Source organism: Trichomycterus rosablanca, chromosome 10 (genome assembly GCF_030014385.1).
Source record: "Trichomycterus rosablanca isolate fTriRos1 chromosome 10, fTriRos1.hap1, whole genome shotgun sequence".
Lineage (NCBI taxonomy): Eukaryota > Metazoa > Chordata > Actinopteri > Siluriformes > Trichomycteridae > Trichomycterus > Trichomycterus rosablanca.
The window spans coordinates 23,550,150-23,571,209 of record NC_085997.1 but is presented as its reverse complement, the minus strand read 5'-3'; the positions used below and the strand labels follow the sequence as shown (position 1 = coordinate 23,571,209).

Here is a 21,060-nt window from a genome sequence, read left to right as displayed (position 1 = left end):
AGTAGCTCGTCTGTTGGATCGGACCACGGGCCAGCCTTCATTCCAGACGTGCATCAATAAGCCCTGGCCACTCATGACCCTGTCGCCGGTTTACCACTGTTCCTTCCTTGGAACACTTTTGATAGATACTGACCACTGCAGACCGGAAACATGCCACAAGAGCTGCAGTTTTGGAGATGCTCTGACACCAGTCGTTTAGCCATCATAATTTGGCCCTTGTCAAACTCGCTCAAATCCTTACGCCTGCCCATTTTTCCTGCATCTAACATCAGCTTTAAGGATAAAATATGGCCAAGTTATATACCTACCGAGTGCTAATTTTTTTACAGAATAAGCTCTGGACCCACACAACCATGACCAAGACAAAGTGCTTACATAGGATGAATGAATTTATTTATAAGTGGAAAGGATGTTACTATATATGTATGTAACTTAACGGTAGACCTCCAAATTGCTTCTGAGTACCCTGCACTATAGTAATTTGCATTATTAAAAATACCTATGTACAACTCCAAGGTTGGCAGATATTCCCTGAGTAGCGCTCTCGTGAAATGATTGAACGTTTGATTGCCTGAAGCCTGACATCCTGTCCAGGGTCTAATCCTGCCTTGCACCTAATCTTTCTAGAATCGACTACAGACCCATCCAACCCTAACTTAGATAGAACATTTAATTAAGATTGACAAAAAATATATATATAAAAGATGTTTATCTTGTGTTTTACTTGGTAACCACAGTTCCTCTGAAAGCATTTACCAAATTTTACCATCCGTCGCTCGATTACAACCAGATATGAATCTTGAAGTGACATCACACATTCACTCGATGTGATTTGTTAGTGGACGTGTTAATCACCATCCAGAGAGATCCCTCCCAGCGTGCTTTTCGTCCATAAAAAAGGAGGCAGGACCTGATCTTGGCGCCTTTGTTTAATCACCCAGGACATTTTAATGGCTCATCAGAAAATGGTGAAATATGACTGGAGGCTAACTGATCCAAAAATACCCATAAATTCCCATCCAGGGAGCTGTTGTTGGGGTCTGCAGGGGGTAATCCATAACACTGGCAGCTCTGATAAAGGAAGAACGATTAAAATAATGAGTGGGCTGATTAATCTTTACATTAAATATTAAAAGCTCCTGGGGGTGGTCATCACACACGTGAGTGGTGATGAATGCTTGATGTGAATGTGAGCGAGTGTGCATGTGTGGTACAGTCTGGACACTATTGGAGGTGTTTTTGTTAGCAGCTGGTAATGAAATTCAGCAACACAGTAAATCCTGTACAGAACCCCATTTGTTGTGTCTTGAATATTTACAGGGATATTTGGCCAGCACTTTTTTATTTAATGAGAATTGCTGTATAAATAGGATCCAATCCAAGGATACTTAGTAAAGGTTAAGTGCGGTTTTAAAAGACCACGCCAGCGGCCTGTAATCCTATTGCCTTGCCCTAGTTTTCTAACACCTTTTGCGTTACCAGGTTCAGCCTAAATCTGGTGCAGTTCTCACACTACCTGGATAATATAACAGCCCAATTCCCAGGTTTTTACTTCTACACGTTAAACACTTGCAACATGCAAAACATTCCACACAGAGCTTACTTCAGCTTAATAACTAACAGTAGCATGTGCAATAAGAAAACATGAGCATAAGTGTTATTAAACCACAGTAAATAAAAAAAAAATACCTGTACTGCTCCTGATATAGAACATTTACATTTTCATTTTCAGCATTTAGCAGACACTTTTATCCAAAGCGCCTTACAGTACAGTGACAGTATACAGCAATATAGTAAGCAATTGAGGGTTAAGGGCCTTGCTTAAGGGCCCAACAGTGGCAAACTTGCAGTGCTGGGGCTTGAACCAGCAACCTTTTGATTACTAGTCCAGTATCTTAACCACTTGGCTACAACTGCCAGAAGAACTACATGACTACATGGAAGGATTTGCATCATGTGATTGTGTGCTTGTGCTTTTTGGCATGACTGCTCTTCTTTTACCAAAAGGTTAAGCCAGCGATGGCAAATGCAACAGCAATTTGGTTTTTCGGGGCACAGAAATGACTTAGAAATGCAATATTAGAAGCTATTGTCCGCAGGTGGGCTGCCCTGACAGCTTGTCAGCATAATACACTGGATGTCATGGGATGCAGTTCTGTCAAGTGGCTTTTTTATATTTATATTTATAGTACTAGAAACAATCAAAACATTTTTTAGGTATTGCTTTCATATAATATTACTACTGGGACAGTGGTAGCCTAGAGGACTTTGGGCTAGAAACTGAAAGGTTTAGTGTTTGAATCCCAGCTCTGCCATGCAGCCACTGTTGGGCTCTTGAGCAAGGCCCTTAACTCTCTCTGCTTCAGGGGCGCTGTACAATGGCTGACCCTGCACTCTGACCCCAGATTCCTAAACAAGCTGAGATATGTGAAGAAATAATTTCATTGTACTGTACACCTGTATATGTACAGTGTATCACAAAAGTGAGTACACCCCTCACATTTCTGCAGATATTTAAGTATATCTTTTCATGGGACAACACTGACAAAATGACACTTTGACACAATGAAAAGTAGTCTGTGTGCAGCTTATATAACAGTGTAAATTTATTCTTCCCTCAAAATAACTCAATATACAGCCATTAATGTCTAAACCACCGGCAACAAAAGTGAGTACACCCCTTAGTGAAAGTTCCTGAAGTGTCAATATTTTGTGTGGCCACCATTATTTTCCAGAACTGCCTTAACTCTCCTGGGCATGGAGTTTACCAGAGCTTCACAGGTTGCCACTGGAATGCTTTTCCATTCCTCCATGACGACATCACGGAGCTGGCGGATATTCGAGACTTTGCGCTCCTCCACCTTCCGCTTGAGGATGCCCCAAAGATGTTCTATTGGGTTTAGGTCTGGAGACATGCTTGGCCAGTCCATCACCTTTACCCTCAGCCTCTTCAATAAAGCAGTGGTCGTCTTAGAGGTGTGTTTGGGGTCATTATCATGCTGGAACACTGCCCTGCGACCCAGTTTCCGGAGGGAGGGGATCATGCTCTGCTTCAGTATTTCACAGTACATATTGGAGTTCATGTGTCCCTCAATGAAATGTAACTCCCCAACACCTGCTGCTCTCATGCAGCCTCAGACCATGGCATTCCCATCACCATGCTTGACTGTAGGCATGACACACTTATCTTTGTACTCCTCACCTGATTGCCGCCACACATGCTTGAGACAATCTGAACCAAACAAATTAATCTTGGTCTCATCAGACCATAGGACATGGTTCCAGTAATCCATGTCCTTTGTTGACATGTCTTCAGCAAACTGTTTGCGGGCTTTCTTGTGTAGAGACTTCAGAAGAGGCTTCCTTCTGGGGTGACAGCCATGCAGACCAATTTGATGTAGTGTGCAGCGTATGGTCTGAGCACTGACAGGCTGACCCCCCACCTTTTCAATCTCTGCAGCAATGCTGACAGCACTCCTGCGCCTATCTTTCAAAGACAGCAGTTGGATGTGACGCTGAGCACGTGCACTCAGCTTCTTTGGACGACCAACGCGAGGTCTGTTCTGAGTGGACCCTGCTCTTTTAAAACGCTGGATGATCTTGGCCACTGTGCTGCAGCTCAGTTTCAGGGTGTTGGCAATCTTCTTGTAGCCTTGGCCATCTTCATGTAGCGCAACAATTCGTCTTTTAAGATCCTCAGAGAGTTCTTTGCCATGAGGTGCCATGTTGGAACTTTCAGTGACCAGTATGAGAGAGTGTGAGAGCTGTACTACTAAATTTAACACACCTGCTCCCTATGCACACCTGAGACCTAGTAACACTAACAAATCACATGACATTTTGGAGGGAAAATGACAAGCAGTGCTCAATTTGGACATTTAGGGGTGTAGTCTCTTAGGGGTGTATTCACTTTTGTTGCCGGTGGTTTAGACATTAATGGCTGTATATTCAGTTATTTTGAGGGAAGAATAAATTTACACTGTTATATAAGCTGTACACAGACTACTTTTCATTGTGTCAAAGTGTCATTTTGTCAGTGTTGTCCCATGAAAAGATATACTTAAATATCTGCAGAAATGTGAGGGGTGTACTCACTTTTGTGATACACTGTATATATGACAAATAAAGACATTCTGTTCTACTGTGCTCTTTAATGCTGCTTAGTGCTTCTCTGCTCTTTTAAAGTGATATTAGTTAACCAGTAACATAACACTATATAAATAATTATACAATTACATAACACTATATAGTGAATTTTATAGTGTTATGTAATTTATAGGTAGTGTTTCCGCACTTTTTTAACAGTTAGATCTTCTGATGCATTTTTCCTAGCATGGTACCAACTTTTTTGCCATCAGCAAAAAGTGTTTCTGGTAATGCATGTAGCCACTTATGCACTGCTGCTTTCACATCATCATCACATGAAAATCATCTTCTCCTTAAAGCTTCTTTGAGCGTCCAAAAAGGTGGAAATCAGATGGCCCTGAATCCAGACTATAAGCTCTCTCTGTCTCTCAGACACGACCAATTACTACTCCTCCCACCCTCACCAGTTCCAACCAAAATATACATTTACATTTTCATCAGTTAGCAGACGCTTTTATCCAAAGCGACTTACAGTAGTGACAGTATGCAGTGTGAGGTCTTAATCAGGCCCAACAGCAGCAACCTGGCAGTGGTGGGGCTTGAACCAGCGACCTTCTGATTACTGGTCCAGTACCTTAACCGCTAGGCTACAACTGCCCTATATAAAAGTGCAGAAACTTTTTATAAATCCCTCGTTATCAACTTCTATTTTAAATGATCAAAACTTATTTGTTTCAACAACAAAGACTGCTCATGTCTCATGCGTCTTGTGTACGGAAGGACTTTGTTGTGTCTGTCACCATCAGAAGCCAGAGGGTCAGACTGAAAAACTTGAAACGATTTAGTTTTTATGGAAATGAGCTATTTCTTTTGTATGCGGTGGTTAAAAGAGATACAAAGTCCAGTACAGAATTCATCTCGTCTTAATCCACCTGTGGGTTTCGTCTGCATGACCGATGCATTAGTTGAGGCGCTGGAGGCTTACAGGACTCTGCTGGGAATTCCCTCAGAGGTCTGGAGAAACGCAGCAATCTCTACTGGTGACAGAGTCTCCTCACTACCTAAATCATGTTATCATCAGGATTTACATCAACTCATACTCAGAATTTAAAGAACTTCATTTAATGTGTTTTTGGTGCAGTGGTGTGAGCAACCGTATTTTAAGAATGAAGGTGAGGGTCCTTGCTTGCTGTCAGAATGAGGAAACTCGGGCCTGTCAGCCATAACAGCAAACACTGATTCTAAATAGACCGAGAAAAGAAATGGGCTCGTAATAAAAGCGCTGGCAGGTCCCCAACACCGCGGCAACTCCGCTTGTGTTGCGCTAACCTGTGAAATGGTGTTAATTCTCATGAGTATGCTGCGTGTCACACACATGGATTTGATCACACACACTCACAAATGCATCTGTTACAGATCTGAGCTCATCTACCTCTATTACACATATGATATGTTATTAATACACTTTAATGACTCATTAAGAACATGCAGTTTACAGCAAATTTTTTCAGATGTACATACAATTTGAATTTGTCAATAGCTTGGGTTTGCAGGCATTTAAATAAACTGATTATATAGAAAACCTAAGGCCACATAAGCCAGATTAACACCCTTGGACTCACCTTCACTTTACGTATAATTTTACAGTTACTTTAATTTGTAAAGGAGACCAAATATCAGCAGTCCCACCCAGAACTCTCATGGGTTGTATTGCTCTCAGGAGCTTCCAGCTACTGATGGTTGAGAAAGTTGTGAGGATTGAACTGGTAATCCCTTTTCTCTTGCACTATTTCGTGGCTTGGGTTAATTATTCCAAGACCAAGAATGTATTTTAAGGCGGTATTTTGGGCGGTCTGTGTCCTTTCTGTGTGGAGTTTGCATGTTCTCTCCGTGTCTGCGTGGGTTTACTCTGGGTGCTCCGGTTTCCTCCCACAGTCCAAAGACATACAAGTGAGGTAAAATGGAGACGCTAAATTGTCCATGACTGTGATCGATATAACCTTGTGTGAACTGATGAACCTTGTGTAATGAGTAACTACTGTCCCTGTCATGAATGTAACCAAAGTGTAAAACATGACGTTAAAATCCTAATAATCAAACAAACAATACTGTGTTGTGTCTGTCACCAACAGACGCCTGCAGCATAAAATATAAAATTTAGTCCGGTAGGACTAAAAAACGTGAAATGGTTCTGGTTTTATGAAAATGAGCAATTTCTATTTATTCAATGGTCATAAAAGAGATACAAAGTCCAGTACAGAAATCATCTCGTCTTAATCCAACTGTGGGTTTCGTCTGCATGACCGATGCATTTGTTGAGGCGCTGGAGGCTTACAGGACTCTGCTGGGAATTCCCTCCGAGTTCTGGAAAAATGCAGCAATCTCTACTGGCAAGAAAGTCTCCTCACTACCTAAATCATGTTATCATCAGGATTTACATCAACTCATACTCAGAATTTAAATCAAATTTGTATTTATTAATATTATATTATTTCATTTAATATGTTTTTAGTGCAGTGGTGTGAACAGCCGTATCTTAAGAATGAAGGTGAGGGTCCTTGCTCGCTGTCAGAATGAGGAAACTCAGGCCTGTCAGCCATAACAGCAAACACTGATTCTAAATAGACCGAGAAAAGAAATGGGCTCCTAATAAAAGCGCTGGCAGATCCCCAACACTGCAGGGATCAAAAATAGCATCCCTCCCACCCAGAGATCAGGGACAGTATTGCTCTCTTGGGCTTTGAGTCACTGATGGCTATGGCAGTTGTTAGGTGTGATCTGATAATAATTTTTTTGTTGCACCATTTGGTAGTTTGGGTTTTATTTTGTAAGACCAGGGTGATGTAAAGATCACTTGACTGTGAATAGTAACATTTGGGTTGTTTAAGGCAGACTTGTTTTTGTATTATTATCAGATTACGTTTGACCATCTGGACTAATTGTCTTCTTAGCATGAGATGACATAAGTTGACAGTTTGGGTTTTAGTTCTAACCTTGCCAAAAACCACTGTTCCATGTATGCTGCACTTAAGCATAATTGTATGTACAGATCTAAGATCTAAGTTAAACATCAACTGGCAAACATTTTTTTTGTTTGTTTAAACAGGATTAAATTGGGGATGTAACGATTCACCACAAGACAGTTAATAACCAATTCAAAACATCCATGATTCAAATTAATTTGCTATGTAAAATGAATCGATATTCACTTTAAACAGCAGAGGGCAGTGGCGCTATACACCTCGCCTGGTTGACATCACTGGCATTATACGCCTGGTTGCCAAATTCAGGGTTTTTCAGCCAAATTGGGCTTAATTCAAAATTGTTTTGCATAGTTTGTACCTACCTCAGAAATAAAAGGACATTCATTATTTAGATAAATAAAAGATAATCACAAATACAGTCTTTTTTTTAAGAGAAATAACATAAGGAAACTTTTTTCATAATTTGTCTTCAATTTCAGTTTAAAAAATCTGGAAAAATCGCATCGTGAACCCAGTATTGTGAATCACATCATGGTCTACAATAATTCTGTGTGCAAACTGTAATATATTCTTTAATTGTCAGTGAGGCATTTGCATTTATGAATAATTACTTGCTGCAAAGCAAATGTATAACATTAATTAAAAAAGCAATTCTCATATGCTAATCATGGAGTTTTAGCAGGTAGAAATTGGATACAATTTGTATTGTGTAAGATGTTTGTGAACAATTCAGACGAATTTAAAGCCCATAACCCGGCATGTTATGTATGAGACTTGTGGACGTGCCTAGACGCTCAGTTTACACACCGTGTGCATCACAAGAAATAAATTGTGCCTCTCTTCCTCATGCATATGTAAATAAGGGAGGATTGTAAAAAATATAAATATTAAGTGTGAAGAATTTGAGTTGCTCATTACATATTCCTTCTGCCAGGTCCCCGATTTCATCCTGAACTTTCAATGATTTACTCTTATAGATATTGTTTGTAGACGTATATTGTATATAATAAAACAAGCCCATTGTACACCTATCTAGTAAAACAATTTAGATTTAACATTGCTTATCTCTTGGGCATATCTGATAACCCTTATCATACTGGTACTGGAAACGATTAACATGGTGAGGTACAGCTTTAGGAAATGAAACACTAACATCAAATGCAGTGTGAGCACATATTAAGCCGCTCTTTAAAAGTGCTTGCATTACACCTTGTCACCTTTGTACATTTAGCCCTCAGTGCCTAAACGCTGGAAGTGCAACTGTTCACACCTTTATTCATTTCCTTTAATCTATGGGATGGCAGTGGTTTAGGTTTTACAGTCATAGAAACCTGGCCTGACTGGGTTAGCAACATGAACCAAAATATTTGCTGCTGTTGGATTACAGGTTTGTATACATATTGTAATTTTGACTATATTTAGAAGAATACCTTTATTTGTCATATATACATTTACAATAACATTCTTTTTCCGTACATACCAGCTTGTTTGGACACAAACAGAGCACAGGGTCATTCATTGTATGGCACCCCTGGAGCAGACAGTGTTAGGGGCCTTGCTTAAGAGCCCAACAGTGGCTTCATAGCAGAGCCTGAATTTGAACCAACAATCGACAAACCGACTAATAGTTCAAAGCTCTATCCACTAAGCTACCACTGTCCCAATGGGTATTGCTTAGTCATTTTCTGTTTGTGCCCTTTATCCTTTCACAGATAGCATTTTTGTGTTTATTATTATTATTATTATTTATTAAGTATTATTATTATTATTATTATTATTTTTATAAACAGTATACAGGGCACTTTTGACCAGATGTGGGCTCTTCGGATGGATGGATGGATGGATAGGTGGATGGATGGATGGATGGATGGATGGATGGATGGATGGATGGATGGATGGATGGATGGATGGATAGATAGATAGATAGATAGATAGATAGATAGATAGATAGATAGATAGATAGATAGATAGATAGATAGATAGATAGATAGATAGATAGACAGATAGACAACTAGACAACTCAGTGAGCAATGATGTCCCGGCACAGTGGGGATGAGTTATACAGTGAGATCGCTGTTGGTACAAATGATTTCCTGTATCGTTCTTTCTTACAGTGGAGCTGAATGGGTCTGTTACTGAAGGTGCTCTGCTGTCTGACTAGGAGGTCATGGAGGGGGTGTGATGAATTGTCCAGTATGGAAATGAGTTTGTTTAAAGACCTCCTTTCGACCACCAACTCGAAGCCTTTCAGTTACAGCCCGAGTCAGCCTTCTTGATCAGTTTATTACGTTTTTTGAAATTGTTACATAACTAATTCTGCAAAATGAAGCTTGACTGATACAGGAAAAATAGTATCTCTCAAGTTTTTACAAAGAAAGTTTGTTCACTATTTAATTTTATTTGCATAATAAAATCAACTACAGGCAAATGATGTGGTCAAATTAACCTACTACATAAAATCAAGCAAATAAAAATGTGTAGTTCATCCACAGTTGAACACTGGCAGTAGAATTCACCATACTGAAGAGATGAGTGACTGAGCTTGGCAGTATCATATCGTTACCACATTCCATCGGGCAGCTAAGTGGGTAGCACTGTCGCCTCACAGCAAGAAGGTCCTGGGTTCGATCCCCAGGTGGGGCACTCCGGGTCCTTTCTGTGTGGAGTCCGCATGGGTTTACTCCGGGAGCTCCGGTTTCCTCCCACAGTTCAAAGACATGCAAGTGAGGTGAATTGGAGATGCTAAATTGTCCATGACTGTGTTCGATTTAACCTTGTGAGCTTGATGAATCTTGTGTAACTAGTAACTACAGTTTCTGTCGTGGATGTAACCGAAGGGTGTAAAACATGACGTTGAAAATCCAAATAAGGCCGCTCAAGTGGCACAGCGGTAAAACACACGCTGTTCACCAGAGCTGAGATCTTGAATACATCGTATCGAATCTCGGCTCTGCCTTGCCGGCTGAGGCTGAGTGGCTACATGAACAACGATTGGCCTGTTGTTTAGATAAGTAGCGGGATTAAGCCGAATGGGGACTCTCTCTCAGACTAGTGCGATTACGACCTTTGCTGGCTGGTTGGTGGCGCCTGTACGGAGATGGGGAAAGAGTGCGGTAGAGGGTGTGGCCCTCCGTGCACAGCGCTGTACCGCACTGTCGGTCAAGTGTGGGTGATGAGATGTTTGATTGCTGAGCACGCGTCGGAGGGGGTGTGGAGCAGCCTCGTCCTCCCCAATCAGGAGCAGGGACCAGCATTAGTGAGAGAATGATTGATGGGTAGAAATTGGATGCGCTAAAGTGGGGGAAAAAGGGGTAAAAAAAAAAATCCAAACAAACAAACCAACCACATTCCATTAAGTGGGATTATTCAGTGTCGGCCCACTTGTGCTGCTGTTGCTGTGTCATGTTATTTGAAAACGTATAGAAAAACAGCTGAATGATACAGCACAAGACCAGACAACTCTGCTCTGGTGGTCTGGAACTGTTTGAAGTGCTACATTAGTTCTATTGAAGAGAAATGGTAATTCTATGACTTCAACTGGAAAAGGACTTTTCTAGTTTCAGCATGACAATGCATTATGATAAAACAGGTCCTATTATAAAATGCATAGTTGTAGCCATGATTTTGGGTATCATAGTGGTATAGAGGGGAAAAAAGACAGGTCTGTTCAGAGTAAACCTCAACTTTAATCAGCTCAGCTAGGCATTACTGTCATATATTAGCATCTGACCTTTTTAATTGTCTTGTAACTGAATTAAACAAATAAACAATAGTAGAGACTGTGATATCAGTTATAAGGAAACTGTATATGATTAGCCAGGATTTAGGATATCATAGTGGTAGCATATATAGAGCATTAATGGAGAATAATAATAATAAATAAAGACAGGCCTGGTCCACCTGTCACCTCGGTTTCGATCAGCACAGCCAGACATTACTGTCATACATTAGCATCTGACCTTCTTAATTCTCTTATAACTGAATTTTGCAAATCCCTGCAGTCATGTTCATTATAGTTATAAATAGCATTGCAATAGTAGAGGCTGTGATATCAGTTATAAGGAAACTGCATAGTAGTAGCAATGATTTAGAATATCGTACTGGTAACTTGTATAGTGCATCAATGGAGAAAAAGAAAAAAAATTATCATACATTAGCATTTGACCTTACTGATTCTCTTGTAACTGAATTTCATCCCTGCAGTCATGTTCATAATAGTTATAGTGTTTGAATAGTAGAAGCTGTGATGGCAGTTATAAAGCAACTGCATAGTAGTAGCAATGATTTAGGATATCATAGTGGTCACATGTATAGTGAATCAAAAAATAAATATAAAATTTAATTAATAAAAAAAATGCTTAATAATAGCCATGATTTGCAACGTCATAGTTGCAAATATGTAAAGTGCATCAAAGGCATTTTTTTGGGCATTTTATGAGTAACAGGGCGGCTTGGTGGGTAGCACTGTCACCTCATTGAAAGAAGGTTCTGGGATTGATTCCCAGGTAAAGTGGTCAAGGTCTTTTATGTGCAGGTTCTCCTCATGCCTGTGTGGATTTCCTTCCACAATCCAAAGACATGCAGTCAGGTTAACTGAAGATACTAAAAGTGTGTTTGTGTGTTATTACTGCTTAGTTGTTTGAGAGGAGAAATAACGGTATCGGATTGGTATCGGCAGATACTCAATTTGCAGTTTCGGTATCGGACATAAAAAAGTGGTATCGAGCCAGCCCTAGTGGTAACATGTATAGAGCATCAAGAAGAAAAAACTAAGTTCACTTAGCACAACCTGGCATTTTGTAAATCCCTGCAGTTAAAAATAAAGCTGTTTCAAGAGAGAAAAAAAGACCATATATGCAACAGTCTGAGAACAGCTAATTAAAAATCACTTGGATTTAGATTCTAATTATAAACTTACCTGGATTTACATTTTACTGCTGAAAGCATCGAGCTTGCCGCTTAATCAAGAAAATAAAGAAAGAAAATGAACTCACTCCACTGTGTTATCATCACTGGTGGCTTAAGTCCAGACGCAGCACCAGTGTTTGCACCAGGAATCCGAATGTTTGCGCTCGAAACATCATTTTGGCGCTTTGATAATACGATGATATATTGTGGTATACCAATGAAAACGAGATGACGGTTTTACTGCCTCCAACGACGGGCTTGATTTTCAATTTAACAACTCACTAAATCTGCGCTGCTTCAGAATAATTACCATAAAATCCAGTTTTTATCTTGCACCATAAAGCTGGCTCACATTGTTTTCCTGATCCTGACTGGAGAAATTCACTCATGACAAACGAACGACATTCTGCAGTCAGGACCGCGGTTTCTGCCATCCCCCTATCCACGCCACAGCAGGAGTGATGGGATTTTACAGCGTGCTTTATAGCCTTGTTTCTTTTTAGTGTTTATTTATGCTTTCCTAAATCAAATCCTATTGGAAATAAACCAAGCTCTTGTTTATTTGTTTGTTTGCCGATTCTTTTGTTTTCATGTTATATTTTGTCTGGTTTTATGGTGAGGCGTAATTCATTAGAACTTCTCGTTTCCCATTCGTCCCGAGAAAGCGAGTTTTAAAGGTGGAGAATCACACACTTGTTTTTTAGAAGAGAAGTTCCAATTACCTGTTTTAGGATGTTTTAACACTTGAGGTTTGGACCTCAGCTTGGTATAAAGGTGTAAATATCTGGTCCATCATTTGTTTCTAGTAATCTAGGGTGCTGATTGTGCATTGTGTGTTGTCATCTGCTCCCAAGGCAGGAAATAAGAGTAATGTGATTGGTCCAATGTTGTATTACTTTAAAACTTTAATTTTACTATTTTTTTTAAATAGGCACTCTGACCGGCAGGAAAAAAAGGAGTAACTTTTTGGGCATTTTATGAGTAACAGGGCGGCTTGGTGGGTAGCACCGTCACCTCATTGCAAGAAGGTTCTGGGTTTGATTCACAGGTAAAGTGGTCCAGGTCTTTTCTGTGCAGGTTCTCCTCGTGCCTGTGTGGATTTCCTTCCACAAGCCAAAGACATTCTGTCAGGTTAACTGGAGTTACTAAAAGTGTGTGTGTGTGTGTGTGTGTGTGTGTGTGTTTGTGTGTTTGTGTGTTTGTGTATTTGTGTGGGTGTGTGGGTGTGGGTGAGTAGTGATAGCTCAGTGGTTAAGGTACTGGACTAGTAATCAGAAGGTTGCCGGTTCAAGCCCCACCACCGCCAAGTTGCCACTGTTGGGCCCCTGAGCAAGGCCCTTAACCCTTAAATTGTGTTCAGTCATAATTGTAAGTCGCTTTGGATAAAAGCGTCTGCTAAATGCTGAAAATGTAAATGTTTGCCCTTTGATGGGCTGGTGACCTGTTCAGGGTGTTTCCTACCTTCATTGTCTGATAAAACAGACAATGAATGAGTAATGATATTACATTTACATTTTGTGGCATTAAGTTGACGCTTTTTTCCAAAGCGACTTACAATTATGACTGAATGCATTGTAAACAATTAAGGGTTAAGGGCTTTTCTTAGTGGCCCAAAAGTGGCTACTTGGCAATAGTAGGGCTTGAACCAGCAACCTTTTAGTTACTAGTCCAGTACCTTAACTGCTGACCTTCCGCTGCCCCATGAGTACCAACATTAAAGAAAAAAGTACAGACTTTTAAGTGCAGGTACTGGACTAGGAAACAGTTGCTGGTTCAAACCCGCCACTGCTGGGCCCTTGAGCAAGGCCCTATACCCTTAATGGCCTGGACTGTATACTTTCACAGTACTGTAAGTCACTTTGGATGAAAGTGTCTGCTAAATGCCAAAAATGGAAATGTAATGAGGGCACCACAGTGGCTTAGTGGGTATCACTGCCACCTCACAGCAAGATGGTCCTGGGTGTGATTCCCAGATGGAGTGGTCTGGGTCCATTTTGTGTGGAGTTTGCATGTTCCCCCTGTGTCTGTGTGGGTTTCCTCCGGGAGCTCCTGTTTCCTCCCACAGTCCAAAGACGTGCAAGTGAGATGAACTGGAGATACAAAATTATCCATGACTGTGTTTAACATTAAACTTGAACTGAATAAATGTAACCAAAGTGTGTAAAACATGACATTAAAATCCTAATAAATATGTAAATAAATAATAGAATGATGAACAATAAACTAAAGCCACCAACCATGTAAAGTAAAGTTGTGCAAGAAGTAGGTATCAGTTCAACCAGCTTGTTCTGGCTAAGTCATACACTCATCATGCTGATGATGCGCCTCCTAGAAATAGAGCCTGCTTTACATTATTCAGCCTCCTTGTACCCTCTTATGCGCCCCATGTGCCGCATGTGTCCATGGCAGTCATTGCATCTCACTGTATTATTTATCAGAGCAGGCAGATAATGGCAGAGTCTCCAGAGTGGCCTGGCATTTGGGAACTCTCATTAACATTTGCTACATGTGGTTGAGCAGGGCCTGCTGGGGAGCGCTCCCAGTGCTCATATATCTCAGCCAGGCCGCCAGGGCCCGAGTCGCTATTTACTGCTTACCAAGTGCAATACGAGACAAAGGATATCATACCCGCCGCTGAGAAATATTTCAATGACACAGATGGTCTGAGGAGAGAGGTGACCTAATGGAGTCGCACCACTCCACATGCATCATATGAGCTAAAACTTTGCATAAGCAGAAATCCACACAAGCATTAGCATTCTGGTCTTTCATAGTTATTTTCAGTTGGCCCTTGCCATTGCTTATGCCAGTATTGGGACTTTCCTAGCCTTCTGTGTTGCCGGTATTAATGCTAGACGTTTCTAGTACTGGTACAGATGCTGGTGTTCTGTTATTCCTTTAGCATCACTTGGTGGTGGATTGGTAGCTCTTTTTCACTGATGGGGTGGCACTGCGCAAATGCTGGTGCCCTGGTAACTGTTTCAATCAATTAACACTAGGGCTCTGGTGACCTTTTTCTATTCTTGACAAGCTACCAATGTCTCTCCCAGTATTCATTTTAAAGCTCGGTCCTTTACATTATGCTAGTACTGGTGTTAGTGCTGGTTTTGTGATAGCATCCTTGCATCAGTTAAATGCTGACACTCCGGTAGCCTTTTACTTTAGTAATGAATTGCGAGAGCTGGTGCTCTGCTTGCTAGATTTCATTGTCCATGTGCCAGTGCTGGTGCTCTTACAGTTCTTTTTTTAGTAAGAAGGGTCAATGGTGGCACACTAGTACCCATGGACAGGTGCATAGACAGTAAATACAGAATATGTGCTATACAGTACAAATAAATATGTAGTCTGAGCTTTGGTGTTTTGTGTGCATTAACAGGTCAAGTGTGCACATTTAGTTAGTATTATAAACAGTGTAAACACAGTGTCACACTTGTTATATTCACAACTGTCACACGACATTTTGGTCCGGACCTCCAAGAGTGTGTACAATGCTGCAGTTAGAAATGTGTATAATAACTGGATTTTGGGTACAAGTGTTACTGCCTCAGTTACAGAATACATGTATTAATATATGTATTAAAGCAAAGAGATCAGCTTGCATTCTGTTTATATCTGCCTGATTATGCAAAACCATATGAAACCAGGCTTTAGGATATATATTTTTATTTATTTTCTATTTTGGTTTACTCTAGTAGCAGTTAGTTGTCTGTCATTCACCAGTGTTTCCCTGCCGGTCTGGCCCACTGATGTACCGTCTGTGTGAGTGTCTGTGAGATGGGGGTATTTACTCTGTGAATAGGGGATGAATAAAGTAACAGCTCTATTCACAGTGTCCGAGCAGCCTGCTCATTTAATCTGCTTTGTAAAGTCACAGAGAATCCAAAAGGATTTTGATGAAACATAACAAATTGAAATTGTTCTTTTGTATCTGAGCAATGCTCTGGGCATTGTTTTTTTTTTTTTTCTTTCACCTTAATTCAACTCCTTTCCGGCCTTTCTTTTCTTTAAATGCGTAAGGAATGTACCTACACATACACACTTAGATAGGGGTTGCTGGTGTTTTCTTTGATTGTTTAAATGTGTGTTAGCAAATCAATACAGCCTCAGATCCTTCCACACAGTCGTCTCTGTAGCAGAGCATAAAGATTATCTTTAGGGCGGTTGTAGACGGTGCTCTTAAAATAGTAACTAAGCGATGGGGTCATTTCTTTTGCCTGGATGTTCTTGTTTTCTCTCTTATTTCCACTCATTAAAGTGTTTATTACTGGCTGTACTGTGAGAGTCAAAAGTCACTGGAAGCCCCTCAGGGTGCAGAAGCAGGATGGATGAGAATAAAAAAACACACATAGTGTACTAATGAACACACAGTTAGAGCTGTATTCCGAGATAAATCACAACGTGTTGTACAATAATCTTGTTGACTATATAATAGCTTTTCATTTATCAGTCCTAAACTACCTGTACTGTATAGCCAACAGTATGTGGACAAATATACATTGAGATTTTAAGACATACTGTCCCAAAACTATTGGGACTATTGGATGAGTAAACTATTGTGGAAAGCCCCCACACTTTGGGCTTTCCACAAGATTTCAATTCTGTGCCTTTTCAGTCAAAATAGCTTTTGTGAGGTTAAGCACTAATGTCGGACGAAAAGGCCTTAATCTCAATCACAATTCCTGTTTTTCACAAAGGTGCTTGAGGTCTAGGTTCTGTACAAGCCTCACAAGTTCCTCCACCAGTGCTGGTGATCAGCTACTCCCTTGTGTATTGGTAGGGTGCTGAAACTGGTGATCAGTTAGTCCCTTGTTTAATGGTAGATGACCAGTGCTGGTGATCAGATATCCCTATGTGTATTGGTAGGGTGTCAGTGACGGTGATCAGCTAGCGTTTTGTATACTGGTAGGGATCTTGTGCTGGTGATCAGCTAGTCCCTTGTGTGTTGGTAGGTGGTAGAGTGCCAGTGCTGGTGATCAGCAAGCCTCTTGTATTATAGCTTTTTATTTAGCAGTCCTAAACTACCTGCACTGTATGGCTGACAGTATGTGGACAAATGTACTGTACATTGAGATTTTAAGACATGCTGTCCCAAAACTATTAGCATTAGCTCCAACACTTTGGGCTTCCACAGGATTTCAAAATGCATTGCCTATGCAGTCAAAATAGATTTTGTGAGGTGAAGTGCTAATGTTGGATAAAAAGGCCTTAATCTGGGAATCAAACTCAGGACCTTCTTGCTGTGAGGTGCCAGTGCTACCCACTAAGTGACTGTGCCACCCATGACCAAAACAGCCAAACCTAAACATTTGGATGAGTAAAATATTCATTTACATTTTCTGCATTTAGCATACGCCTTTATCCAAGACGACTTACATTAGTTACAGTATACAGTCTGAGCCATTGCGGGTTAAGGGCCTTGCTCAAGGGCTCAACAGCAGCAACCTGACAGTGATGGGGCTTGAACCAGCGACCCTATGATTACTAGTCCAGTACCTTACCCACTAGGCTAGGGCTTGCATATTCAACAAGTTTATGGTCAGGTGTCCACATACTCTTGGTCATTTAAAACCATTATTATGGAAAGCTTACCTGTGCAACTATAACGGACTTCCCTCTTTTGGGAAGGCTTTCCAAAAGATTATTGGGTTGCATGTGGGAATTTGTGTTCATTCCCTAAATAAAGCGTTTGTGAGGACAAACACCGCCCTTGGATGGAAAGGACTGGTCAATGGTATAGTTGGTCTATGAGGTACGGTTGAGGTCAGGGCTCTCTGCAAACCACTGAATATCTTTACATTTACATTTTCAGCATTTAGCATTTACAGTACTGTGGCAGTATACAGTCTAAGCAATTGAGGGTTAAGGGTCTTGCTCAAGGACCTAACAGTGGCAGCCTGGCGGTAGTGGGGCTTGAAGCAGCAACCTTTCGATTACTAATCCAGTACCTTAACCACTAGGCTACAACTGCCCTATCAAACTTGTCAATTCAAAAAAGTAAATGACCTTTAGAAAACTGTTATCCAAAAAGTTATACATGTTAGCAAAGGATGTAAAAATCTAAAGTTTGTAAATATATGATTGTAAAATTTAAAGGCTGTGACAAAAAATAGCCATAGTCAGCTCAAAACTTTGAAAAGAGCTTGCATAGAATTGCACCCAATTAATACATTGGACTGTAGGAAGCTAAATTACCTTACAAATAGATAATAGAATTTTTCACTGCCACCCTAGTACAGAGTGATTGCCGTTTTATTGTCTTTGCCGCTGCGATCTTCAGTTCCATGTTCTGTTTCCTTTTACCATCCAAATAATTAATGAGCTCCACTACAACAGGAAAAGAAACAGATAATAATTATTTGTGATGAAATAACAAATTGTTTTGGCTTCCTTCCCAAACTGCTACAGCTATTGCATAGTAATTCATTACACACAGAGAGAATCTGGAGGAAAACTAGGGAGTGTGAGCTGCGCTCTGTGGGGATGAAATCGGTCCCGACAGGATGTGTGGGTGTACGTAGTGTGTTTGTGTATGAGTGACTGATAGATCCATAGGGATTACATCAATATATTATCGTGACTTCAACGTCTGAGGAGCAGCAAGAGACACAACAATAGATAACACGCTGCATTGTGTCTATCATTTAGCAGTGTTTCTAATATCACTAACGTCTGTCACATAGATGCGACTGCTAACACCGTAATATAATCCACAATATCATTTAAATTAGAATTTAAGTTCAAATAATAAAAATACAGTTGTGACATTAAAACTCATGCTGACATGCAGGCTTCTCATTGCCTTACAGGGTGTCTCAGTGGGTAGCACTGTCGCCTCACAGCAAGAAGGTCCTGGGTTTGATTTCCAGGTGAAGCAGTCCGGGTCCTTTCTGTGTAAAGTTTGTGTGGGTTTTCTTTGGGAACTCCAATTTCCTCCCACAATCCAAAGACATGCAAGCGAGGTGAACTGGAGTACAAAATTGTCCATGAGTGTTTGACTTTGAGCTTGAACTGATAAACATAACATTAAAAATCCTAATTAAATAAATAACAAATAAACATTGCCTTACAAGCTCAGCAACAGTGTGTGTGTGTTGGTTATACACCTATAAGCCAAAATATTGGGACCACCTGCTTACTATGCTGTCAAAATAGCAGTGACCCACCAAGACATGGACTCCTTAAGACATCTGATGAAGTCCTGTGGTATCTGGTACCAGGACATTTGTCGCCTGTACATTTTGAGGTGGATCATCCTATAGTGCAATATGGTGCCACCTGTTCTGCAGATAAATGTTGCGCTCATGTTCACATGATCTTTGAGAAAACAGAATTCGTCGGACTAGTTGACCTTTACCATTGGTCTAAAGTCTAGTTCCGATGCCTGTATGAGCATTGTAGATGCTTTTGAGAGTGGACAGGACTCTGGGTGTACCATCTGTTGTGACACCTTCACAACGTCACCAGTATTAAGGTACTCACTATGGCTGCCGCTGAGCACTCCTTGTATCTATATTTCAACTCTGTTGCCTGGCTTTAATGATTGGCGCTCTTGCTCTCTTTAATGATTTTTTCTTGCTTTAAATGTTTAATTATTTTAGCAGTATAAAAAGGTTAATTATTTTACGCTGAAATTTGGAATTCCACTACATTACTGTTGCATTACTCCTACATTACTGCCAGCTGTGCAAATGCCTCACAATAATTTTTGCCCACTCTATTGTGGCTCAACCAATATCCAATAGAAACAAACTGTCTTTTACTGGTATTTAATTTAACGTAGCACATAAAGGAGATATTTACTGTTCAATCTTATTAACTTTTTTTTGGTAAATGTTCATGAATTCCAGATATGATGCTTGCAACAATTTCCAAAAAGTTGACCCAGGGGCATTATTATTATTGTTGTTGTTGTTGTTGTTGTTATTATTATTATCTATTTATTATGATCATTTTTTTGTCTATCTATCATAATAATAATACTTATTATTAATTTTATTGTTATTATTTTATTTTTATTTATTTATTTTTTTGTAGTCTATTGGGCTTTGTGGATATGACCCGGTCAGTATGTATAATTGAGAAGAATGGTCTTCAGTAATGCCCATTGAGCTGGTGTAATTATGGTAATGTACAGAATCAAGCACTTTTGGTGGAGCACTTCAGTGCCGTCCAGAGAAACACTTTAGCATCATCATACCTCGTTTTACACACCCCTGCCCTTTTAACCTGATAAATGTGTCTCCCTATTTATTCTCATCTGTATCTGTAGGGAGAAAACACCTTATTATTACACACACACACAGAGTGTAAATGGGATTAGCTAGTCCACCACACCTCTCTTATGTTAACCTTTAGCCACTTAAAGCCTTGTTGTATGTAAATTAATCTTTTTGTGTTTGTTTTGCAGGACTCTGAGATCTGTGTGGCTGCAGTGAGTGCTCACGTTCAGCCGTAGTCTGCTGTACATGGAGACCCAGAGCTGGGCAGGTCAGTTTGGGGTTTGTTTGCATGCTTACATGCGTGTTCATGGCAAGGTGTCTGAGTCATGGCATACTGCTAGATGTTTTTAACAATTCCCCGGTCATTTCTTACCTCCTAGTTTCTGGCACTACTTGGGGTAAAACGTCATTGCATTATTTTTTTCTTACCAGTGGGCATCACTGACATGTTTCTGTTATTCAGATTATATCCATCACACTAGTGTGGGTCAAACCTGAATGTAGAGTGAATGTGTTTATACAGTGTTTCTTTATGAATGTAGAATATGTGAGCTGAGTGAGTCCTGTCATTGTCTTCTTACCTCACTATTTTACACTGTATAGTCTTCAGTATCTTATATCATTTTTTTGCAGCTTATCACAGTTTGAATCCCAGACAGGTTTTTTTCTCATTGCTGTTGCTTCTGTGAGTGACCTGATAAGAGGAAAGTGTTTGGTTGTAAACACTAACACGTTCTATTCCGGTATCCTGTACATCTGTGTATTGGAGAAGTGTGTATGCCTCGGACGGAGGAGAAGTGGGGAGTGTGGGGGTGGTGAAGGAGAAGAGAGGGCTGGGCCGAGTGAGCGAGTGAGTGAACACT

The 21,060-nt window shown here is 40.4% G+C and overlaps 1 protein-coding gene across 1 annotated transcript in view; it reads left to right on the top strand.

The window, feature by feature from the left end:
- Window positions 1-21,060, top strand: part of rbfox3a (RNA binding fox-1 homolog 3a) — a 699,121-nt gene that overhangs the window by 310,384 nt on the left and 367,677 nt on the right. The window contains exon 4 of the mRNA XM_063003695.1: window positions 20,386-20,465. Within this exon, the coding sequence (XP_062859765.1) occupies window positions 20,444-20,465 (22 nt within the window). The 5' untranslated portion in view covers window positions 20,386-20,443. The remainder of the gene's footprint in view (window positions 1-20,385; window positions 20,466-21,060) is intronic.